This window comes from Phacochoerus africanus, chromosome 16 (assembly GCF_016906955.1).
Source record: "Phacochoerus africanus isolate WHEZ1 chromosome 16, ROS_Pafr_v1, whole genome shotgun sequence".
Taxonomy (NCBI): Eukaryota; Metazoa; Chordata; class Mammalia; order Artiodactyla; family Suidae; genus Phacochoerus; species Phacochoerus africanus.
In genome coordinates, this window is record NC_062559.1 from 21,248,003 (window position 1) to 21,258,690 (window position 10,688).

The window sequence follows — 10,688 nt, forward strand, 5'->3', positions numbered from 1 at the left end:
TCTTCTGACTCAGGTCTGTTTTCACTTCACTCCCGCACTTTACGGCACTAGCAAACCAACACATGTGAAAAGAAGTTTTGGCCTCTCAGACCCGAGACATCAGGCTATTCACTCATGAGGTAAAGAGATGCAAATAAGTGGAACTGTTTACAAATTTGTTCTTGTGTCCTCTGAAGTAGGATGGTCCAAATTTTTTTTACTTTTTGTGCCACTTAAAAAATATTTATATGCCTCCTTTTGTTTCCTTAGCGAAGAGGTGTTTGAAGCCAGAACTGTCTCATTTCTGTTTATACCAGTGGTGTCTCTTATAAGTCTTGCATTTGTTGCAAGTCTCTCTATGCCAAGCACAGTGATAGGTATTAGGGGTATGGAGATAAATGTGAAAGACAAGATTCAGCAGTCATGGAGCTTATAGTCAGGGGGTGAGAAAAAAAGATAGTGGAATTTTAAAAATATGCAATTATTGTGTTTGCTGCAGTGAAAAGGTGAAGTGTAAGACTAGAGACCTCAGGAAATTTCTCCTGAAGACGTGCATTACAGGGGCAGCTGGAATGTTTTGAAGATAAACTACTTACATAGTGATGTTTAACTCACTATGTAAGTTAAACATACATAGTGTATGTAATCTGTATGAATTCTAAGTGTCTTAACTAAGTTCTTAATGCCCAGTAGAAGTGCTGTATTTGTTTAGCTACCAGATATATTTATCAGGGGTGACCTGCTGGGCCTTTTAAATGCCATTAAATTTGCTTTATCTTATTCATCACTCATTCATATCCACTAAAGCATTAAGGACAGGTATGGTCAGTTACGGATGGGCCAGATGATGGAAAAAGTCTAGTCTTGAAACTAGATGGATCTGGCTTTGAAGCTGGGTTCCAACCTCTTGCTAGCTATTGATGCCCTTGCTTCTCAGTGTCTTCATCAGAAATATGGTGACAATACCTATCTTAGCATGCTTTCACTAGGACTAGGGAGGTACAGAGTGAAAAAGACTGGGAAGGAGAGATCACATGTTGTAGAGTACATGAAAATGTTCAGTTTAACAAAGGGTCTTTTAATTATCACTAAATAATCAAAGGGAAAACATTTACATAGGCAAGTAAACCAGACAGAAAATTCTAGAAGACCACCAATTATACATTCCTCTGTACAACATTCTTTTCCTAAGTGCTAAGCTTTAACATTTATTTCTTGGAGTTCCCATCGTGGCTCAGCGGAAACGAATCCGACTAGAAACCATGAGGTTGCAGGTTCAGTCCTTGGCCTTGCTCAGTGGGTTAAGGATCTGGCATTGCCGTGAGCTGTGGTGTAGGTTGCAGACACGGCTCGGATCTGGCATTGCTGTGGCTGTGGTGTAGGCCAGCGGCTACAGCTCCAATTAGACCCCTAGCCTGGGAACCTTCACATGCCGAGGGTGTGGTCCTAAAAAGACAAAAGACAAAAAATAAATAATTAAATTAAATTATTTCTGAGGAACTGGGCATACCTGCAGAACAGGAAGGTTAGTATCTCTTGAATTGTACACAATAAGTACTCTTCCGGAGTGAAGTGAAAAAATAGCTGCGATAGCCATATCCTTTGATGGAGACCCACTCCTCATCCTTCTTCCCATCTTAAGAATCTTAAGTCAAGTCAGATAATCTCTTTAAAAACTGAAATAATAGATAAGAAAATTGTATAAAAACCCATCTTTGATAAGACTAAATTTCATTGGTAATTTTACCAGACTCTAACAGTATATAATGACCTCTCTTCTTGTGAAATCACTGGACTATTTGGGGAGATAGCATATCATTTATTATTGAATTTGATTTGATCTTATGATTTTTTTAGCTTTAGATCATTTTACATTCTTATCTGTCTTTTTGTGTGTATATTTTGTCATTCAATTGTACAAGACTGTTGAGGACAGGCAATCTTTGAATGTACATAGCTCCGGAAATGTAGTAGACCATGAGTGCTTATGAATGGATTAACTGTGTGACTTTTTGATTGATATGAAAATAGAATGTGTGAATGAGTTTTGAGGCTAGAGAAACAATTCCAGGCTTCTAACTACAATCACTTGGGAGTAATACACTCCACCATTTAATAAAATATCCATAAGGCACCAAACAGCAAAACGTGGTTGGTGCAGGTTCTTCATATAGATTTGTTCAGCTGAAATAAATTAATTGTGCAGTCCCTCTTTCCAGGAGACTACGAATTGACCAGGCTGACAAATAAAAGACGAGGTAAAGGAATAAAAAATATGAACTCGATTGAGACTATGTAAAATTCCAACCTAACTCAGCTTTTTACAAACAAAAATGTTCAATAGATCTGCAGTAAATGAATAAACCGATGAACTCAGACTAAAACATATGTGTGAATTGCCTGTTTGCCTCCTCCGAGATAATCATAATAAAATTTTTCTGGTCTTCATTTCTTCTGACTATAGTCAGTAGTAACCTCAGAATGATACTTAGGGTATGGCATGTCTTTAATGGAATCTTTAAGTCATCAGAGCAATTTTGTTCAAAGGGTGGTCATATTTAGAAATAGCTGTCATTCCCTACACAGTGTTACAGTTGGGGTCTTGCATTTCTGAGCTTACATAATATGTCCACTCACCACAGTTTGTTCGTTTGTTTGATTTTTTAACACATTATACTGAGTCTGAAACTTAAGATTTTGTACCCAAAGTTTTCTCCTCAAAATGTGTAATTGCTCCCTTTCCAGTCTCCTTCACTAGCTGTCTTCCCAAAGCTGGTGGTTTTTCAGAACTCTGTCATTCACCTTTTCTAATGGTTGATTTAAATATTTTCTTTGAGTGCTCTCTTCATTCCCAGCCCTTCAACTACCTGCTGTATCTGCCCTTGACAACACTGAGTGCAACTCCCATTTCTCTTAGCTCCAGACTCATCCTTTTCAGTCTGATGTTCCACAGGTACTTTGAAAACAACTGGTCCTGAATCAGAGTCATTCTTTCCTCCTCTACAAACCTGCTTACCCTCTTATATTTCCTATTTGTTTAATGAATGGTGTCATCACATAAATGGATCACAATGTCCACATTCTCAAGTCACCCTTTGAGCTTTCCCACTACTTCACTACGTAGCTCAAATCAGTACAACCTAAATATATACAGTTTTTATTTGTCAATTTTGTCTCAATAAAGGTGAGAAAATATCACAGAATCCCACTGATTCTAACTCAGATGCTCACAGGTCCACCTGCCCCTTCTCAGGGGTTGCATTGTCTGTCATCCTTCCCCGTGGCCCATTCCAGTAACCTCTGAACTGGGCTCATGGCCTCCTGTTCTTTCCACTCCAGGTTGCCCTCCTGCATCAATCAGTAATCCTCATTCATTTGCCTTCCATGAAATGCAGTGTTCAGAGACAAGTCCTATTCCTATGGGCTACTGAAACATAGGCACTTTAATTATTCATAATCTTCCACAGGCTCTGAACGCCATGCACGTTCTGGCCCCCATCTTCCTCCCATACTCTTTCCCTTTCATCCATGAACTCCACGGGCTCTTTCCTGTCCTTTCCCATGCAATTCTGTCCTATTCTCTTTTCTTTCTGACCTTAACCAAATAACATCACCTTTAGGGAGCCTTTTCCTGAATGTTCCTCAATCTAAATTAAATGCCCTTGGTCTTCCTCATAGGACTTGCCATAACTTATATTCATATACTTCTGGGGGGGAGGTTGTAAGCCTCTTATAACATTTCTGAACTCTGTGAAAGCAAAGCCTGTATCTATTTTATATACCATTATAAATCTGTATCCCCTGCATGGTATCTGGGAAACAGTGGGCACTCCATCAACACTTCGTGAAGGAATGAATCCATCATCACAACAGTTTTTTTGTTGTGTTTTTTTGGTTGTTGTTTTTTTTTTTTTTTTGGTCTTTTTGCCATTTCTTGGGCCGCTCCCACAGCGTATGGAGGTTCCCGGCTAGGGGTCTAATTGGAGCTGTAGCCACCGGCCTACGCCAGAGCCACAGCAACGCGGGATCCGAGCCGCGTCTGCAACCTCCACCACAGCTCAGGGCAACGCCGGATCATTAACCCACTGAGCAAGGGCAGGGACCGAACCCGCAACCTCATGGTTCCTAGTCGGATTCGTTAACCACTGCGCCACGACGGGAACTCCCATCATCACAACTATAATGGCATATCAGTAGGCTAACTGAGTTCAGTTGCAGTCTGTGGATTATGGGCAATTCCCACCCCGAGGAGCATGTTGTAAGGTTAGTGAGAGTATTGCTATTGCAGGGATAAATTTAGCATTGCTCTAACTTGTATGAAAAATAACCATCAGTGCTCTAGCACCATTAAGCATATAGTATTGTCACATAGGTTAAACCTGATCACAACACACTGGACACCCGGTGTCTGACTACTGCATGATTCTTCTTTGGAGATCTGAGGTTTCTCCCTAAAGCATACAGCTCGTCATGTAATTCTCCTGCTTATGAACATCCAGTAGGTTCCCATTAATTTCAAGATAAAATCCAAATTATTTGGCATGTCTAACAGAGTCATTGTCAAGCTGGCCCTGGCCGTTCTTTCCGTCTTCAGCACCTGTCGGTCTCTACCACAGGTCATGATCAAGCAAGGTTCCTTCATACCTTGGCCTCTACCAGAAATGACCCACTTTTGTCCCTCTGTTCATGTATACTTGCCCTTAAATCGAGTGTCCTGAAGCATTTCACTCCTTCCTCTGTACTTCTAAGGTGTAGTATGCTCTTTTAATTCTAAAATTTATCACATTTCATGATGGTTTATTGGAATGCCTCTCTCCCAGACAAGATGGTAACTGCTGGATGAGACTGTGCATTCCTGGTGTCCAGCCTGATGCATTGTGTATAATGGTACCCAGTGATATTTGGGTGACTGAATGCATTGCCAATTGTTGGCAAGTAAAAATACCTTTGCCTATTGAAGCGATGCTATAAATAAATGGTGATTTTCTTTTCAAGTGGCTCAAAAAGCTGTTTGAATCATAATGTAGTTGAAACAAGTTGATAATAATTGCTTTTTCTTCTAGTATTAGAATGTGTTACCTCTGTACCACTGCAGTGGAGGAGACCTCTTTTATCCCAGCCCACTGGCTGAGGGCAGGGATATTTTCTAAACTTTTCTTTTTGGCTCCTCACTGCCTTAAAGGAAAGGCCAAAAGAAGAGGCTTATTTGTGTGTGTGTATGTCTTGTGTGTGTGGGTTTGTGGTGGTAGTGGGGTGGGATTTCTGTCATTTTGATTTTCATGATGTAGACATACATCAACTAAGGGTTTGTGTCTTTGAAACTTGCTTGTGTCTCAAATAGCCTTAAAGACCACTTGTCTCATAACATATTCTGTGGCTGCATAAGAATCTTGCTGCAACGCTGTGAGCTAAAAAAGGAAATTAAAGGAGGTCTACTAGTAAATAAAAGTCGTGAAAGGACCTTCATTCTTAACAAGTGATCTCACTTATCAGACCTAATCATAACTTTTAGTAACCCAGGCACGTGTCTTTGGGGTTATGTTAAATGAATTAAAACAGCCATTCTTTCCACTCCTTCTCTCTTGTCCCACATTTTGCACACTTTGGTATTTTTTCAAGACATCCACGAAAATACTGTTTCACTTGGAAAAAAAAAACCTGGTGTATGATTAAGTCATTGATGTGATTTATTTGATCTGTACATTGTAATGCAGATGGCATTGCTTTTAAGAGGTGAGAGAGACAGGTATGTTGAGAAACAATATCCTTTACTGAATCATGTGCTTTTATAACGTAGCTAACCTCGTTGATTTTGTTCAATAAATGTCCTTTCTGAATCACTCTCTCTCTCTCTTTTTTTTTTAAATAAATAGGTGGTGTTTGCATTGCTCAATCACAGAAAATCCCACGTGAACCAAGACCTGGAGAATTTGAAAAAATTATCAAGCGCCTGCTAGAAACACCTAATGCTCGGGCAGTGATTATGTTTGCCAATGAAGATGACATCAGGTGCTGATTGCTTTTCTTCCTTATATAGGACCAGATTTGCAGCCCACATCTTTTTCTAACATATTTCGTGTTCAATGTAAAAGCGTGTGAGATTTCACAGGAATTGCAGCGTTCTCATGCAACTGCCTTCTGCTACAGAGATAGCAGCCTTCTAGTTTCTCAGCCTGAAATGTTTATCGAGTAAAACCTGGGGACTGAAAGAAATGAGACAAGTAACAGTAATAGACAGAATGATGTGAATAAGGTTAAGGAGAAGGCTAATTATCAGATGCTGGAATTAAAGTCTCCAATAGATTTCCTTTAGGAGATGATAAGATTCAGGCAGTTAGAAGACTGACTAGTTGCTTAATGCTGACCTGCTGAGTATATATAACTTGATCTAAGCTGGTCTTGTAACATTTGTGTTGAGGTTCTTGATAAATGCAGTATGTTTTATTTCTTTTTATTCTTATAGGAGGATATTGGAAGCAGCGAAAAAATTAAACCAAAGTGGGCATTTTCTCTGGATCGGCTCAGATAGCTGGGGCTCCAAAATAGCACCCGTTTATCAGCAGGAGGAGATTGCAGAAGGGGCTGTGACAATTTTGCCCAAAAGAGCATCAATTGATGGTAAGGATGCACCACAGAGAATGTGTTTCATTTCCAACTGAATCTAAACTCAAAAGCAGAATCAGAGTATCAGCAAATGATGAAAGGCATCCATTATTGGTGGCTCTGGATGGAATTTTTAGCGCTGATGACAAAATCGCCAAGAGAATAACTATTGAACTCAGCATATTACATATATTTTGAATAGAAAAGACTACCCACTTTTTTTTTTGTCTTTTTATGGCTGCACACATGGCATGTGGAAGTTCCCAGTCTAGGGGTTCAATCAGAGCTGCAGCTGCCAGCCTACACCACAGCCACAGCAACGCAGGATCCAAACCTTATCTGCAGCCTATACCACAGCTCGTGGTGTCGCTGGATCCTTAACGCACTGAGCGAGGCCAGAGATCAAACCCATGTCCTCATGGATACTATTTGTGTTCATTACCACTGAGCCACAACAGGAACTCCCCACTAGATTTTTTTTTTTTTTTGTCTTTTTGACACTTCTTGGGCCGCTCCCGTGGCACATGGAGGTTCCCAGGCTAGGGGTCTAATTGGAGCTGCAGCTGCCGGCCTACACCAGAGCCACAGCAACTCAGGATCCGAGCTGCGTCTGCGACCTACACCACAACTCACAGCAATGCCGGATCGTTAACCCACTAGGCAAGGGCAGGGATCAAACCTGAAACCTCATCGTTCCTAGTCGGATTCGTTAACCACTGCGCCATGATGGGAACTCCCCTTTTTTTTTTGTCTTTTTTAAAATTATTATTATTATTTTTTTCCCATTAGATGTTTTTTAAGGAGCACTAGTGTTGGCCTTAGATAACTCCGAAATGTTAGCAGTTGCCTTCTAAGTTCGCCTATTTCCATGGGCATATATGCTGATGATAGCATCATTGGAGGGAGAGTGCTTGCTTTATAGCAAATGAAGATGTGATGCTGGCCTAACTCTTAGATAAATAAATGTAACAGCAAAGATGTGGAGCATCCCTGAAAGACAGTGTGTCTCCCAAATATCTTTTCCAATGATCTTGACAGTGACTGAAATTCCTGCCTTTGCCATTAGCCTTTGGAGTAAGGCATTATTTCCAGGTGGTCTCCCTTCAATGGGAGTTACCTGAGCAGGCTGACATGTTAGCCCATTACCCAGGACTCCATGAGGTTATATTAGTAAGGATCAGTTTATTGAATTTGCTGAAAATGGGACATGCAGGACAGATAAGTCTCGAGGTGAGATGCACAGAAGCCTGGAACACTGACTCCGCTAGGAGAGAGCGGAGAATGAGAAAAGTCTGAATTCGTTCTGAATGTTCAGCATGAGGTCCCTGAACGCTGCCACTGGGAGAGGGGGAGGTGGTGAGAATGACACCCCAACAGGCTCTCCTGCTGCGCACATCCTTAGAGCCAGGTGTCTGAATAGGGAACGGTGGGGGTGGAAATATTGTCCACTGATCCCCAGTGACTGTTGCCATAAGGGAACCCTATTTCTGAGCTATTGGCCCTTCTCCATTTTTAAAATTTTTTTCATGCAGTGATCACAATATAATATAATATCTATTCAAAAACCCTGACAGTATTTGGTTTTGATTTTGAAGGAATATTAAAGTCATTCTTTTCTTCTTTAAAATAGGATTTGATCGATACTTTAGAAGCCGAACTCTTGCCAATAATCGACGAAATGTATGGTTTGCAGAATTCTGGGAGGAGAATTTTGGATGCAAGTTAGGATCACATGGAAAAAGGAACAGTCACATAAAGAAGTGCACAGGTAGTCACTGAAATGTTTTCCTTTGAGCATTTGTTTTATCATTACCTGAGAGATGAAGTTTTTCTGCGTGGATAATGATGACGGTATTTTCTGCCTCCTTGCATCCTTTGTTAGAGTTTCGCAGCCGGGCTGAGCGTACACTGATCCTTCAACAGACTTAGGTTTGCTCATCGGTTCTTACAGTCAACAAACAAGTGTTTATTGAACATGTGTCTTGTGTCCCGCACTGAGGTATTGAGTGTCTACTTTCGTCAGAATACTTTATAAGGTTTGGTGGGATATTGACAAATAAGCAAGATGTGATTTTGCTTTGCCAGGAGCTCAAAATGTAGTGAGGATGACTGGTCATAACGAATTTCTCAGAGAGAGTGTTCAACTATTTCGACCCATGCGCCAGTATCCTGCATCGTGCCCTCTGCTGTGGGTTTTGGTTGCTCTGCTTTCTGTATCTAGTGCTTAAAAATAATATGCCATTAAATGTGCATTTTTTAATGTTAGAATGAAACTTTTTATTTGCAGATGACATGATTGTGTACATAGAAACATCTATGGGATTTAAAAGTTTCTAAGAGCTAGGTAGTACATTTTGCAAGGTCAATACAAGATACAAGGTCAATATAAATATCCCTTTTTAATCCACATATGGATTATATTAATTAATTCTATATATAATTATTTAAAACACATGGAAAAAATACATGCAGCATGATTAAAAAGAACATAAAAAGTTAGGGGTAATTTTTACAAAGATGCATAAATTTTCCACACTAAAATCTTCTACACTGGATGAGCATTTTATAAGTAGACACTCCTCCCTCACTCATCCCTTGACTCCCCCCATACCCTCACATTTTTATGTGTCCTCCTTTCCATCTATTTACTTTCTTTGAAAATAGCTGTTCAAATAAAAGATGTAACATGATAAGTGCTAGAGCAGCCATAGAACTGGAGTGGGCATGGGGATGGGAACACAGGTCATTCTCCCCGCCACTCCATGGCAGGCTCTGACTCCAGGCTTCCTGTGTGAAATGTGAAAAGAGTGACCAAGTGGTCCCTGGCGAGAGGGTGGCCATTTCTGTAGCTTCTTTGGTGAAGATGCTTTGCTAAGGAGGTGACATTTGAGACCAGACCTAAATGGCAGCCGTCGCCAGCCATGTGAAGATAGGAGGGCAGCCCATTCCAGGATCCAGGGCAGGCCTCTGGTTGAAGGTACAGGAAAAAAAAAAAAAAAAAAGGTCAGGAAGGCTACAGTGAATGAAGATGAGGATGGTTGGAAGAGGGAGAGGGAGGGAAGAGAGGATAAGGAGACAGGCTGGGACTCGCTTATGTGGGATCTGGGAGTTCTTCCTAGAAGCTGCGGAGCTGAGGTGCTGAGGCTTTATCTGACCTATAGGGTAAAATAATTTGTGGCTTTTCATCCAGGGCATTGCTCAGACCTCTGTCTCTAAAAGATTCCTCTGGCAGAAGCGCAGGGAGTTTTGGAGATCAGGGGAAAGGAAGGAGAAAGGTCAGTCAGTGCCCCTCTAGTAGCCCTGGTGATGGGCAGTCAAGCCTAAATGAGACAGACGTGCTGGTTAGGAGTAGAACACAGTATAGCCATCCTAGTAGCCTTACAGTACAGGGTGAGTGATTAATGCTGGGGATGGGGGAAGGGGTGGTGAGTGGCGGAGGTCCTGAATGTTCAATCTCTGTGGACCAGGTCTAGGAAATGGTGACGTAATGACTTCACAGAGAAGATAGCATGAATTTGGAGGGATCAGCTTGCATTTGCTTCTGAGCTCAGCTCGCCCCGTGGAACTGCACAGAAGGTGGCAGCATAAGGTCTGGGACCCCACAGAGTGGCTCTAAAAATACAGACTAGGGAGTGGCAGATGGAGACCTGGAAGTTAAAGACAAGGACGGAGATGCAGTTGCCAGAGGAAACTGAGCAGAGATGAGGGATGACAATTTAAGCTTCTGGGGAGGAGCCAGAAGAGGGAACGAGCATGGCAGGCTGGGGAAGGAGAGCGAACTCAGGGTGCACGCAGGTTCAGTGCTGCTGAGAGTCGTGCCTGAGGGACAGAAGTGTGACAGAGATCAGATCACGAGGGCTGGAGACAGAACCGGAATAGAAGAAGTGGAGGAAGGAATGCCTTTTAAAGACATTTGGTGGAGAAAGAAAGGAGATAACATAGGGAGAGCTTGAGAAAGAAGCAGGATTGCTGAAGTTTCTGCCGTATAGGGCACCTTTAAGCATGTTTTCAGATACATCTAGAATTCAGAAGGAATAACTAGAGAAAGAGAAGTTAAATGTGGGATAGGATCTTGATAGAAGCTTTAGGAAGAGGCCGAAGAGGGA

The 10,688-nt window shown here is 41.5% G+C and overlaps 1 protein-coding gene across 1 annotated transcript in view; it reads left to right on the plus strand.

Annotated features, from left to right (window-relative positions):
• Positions 1–8,919, plus strand: part of LOC125117317 (metabotropic glutamate receptor 8-like) — a 200,591-nt gene extending 191,672 nt beyond the window's left edge. The window contains exons 4-7 of the mRNA XM_047763119.1: positions 5,853–5,988; positions 6,443–6,597; positions 8,213–8,350; positions 8,870–8,919. Of these exons, the coding sequence (XP_047619075.1) occupies positions 5,853–5,988; positions 6,443–6,597; positions 8,213–8,350; positions 8,870–8,919 (479 nt within the window). The remainder of the gene's footprint in view (positions 1–5,852; positions 5,989–6,442; positions 6,598–8,212; positions 8,351–8,869) is intronic.
• The last annotated feature ends 1,769 nt before the right edge of the window (positions 8,920–10,688 follow it).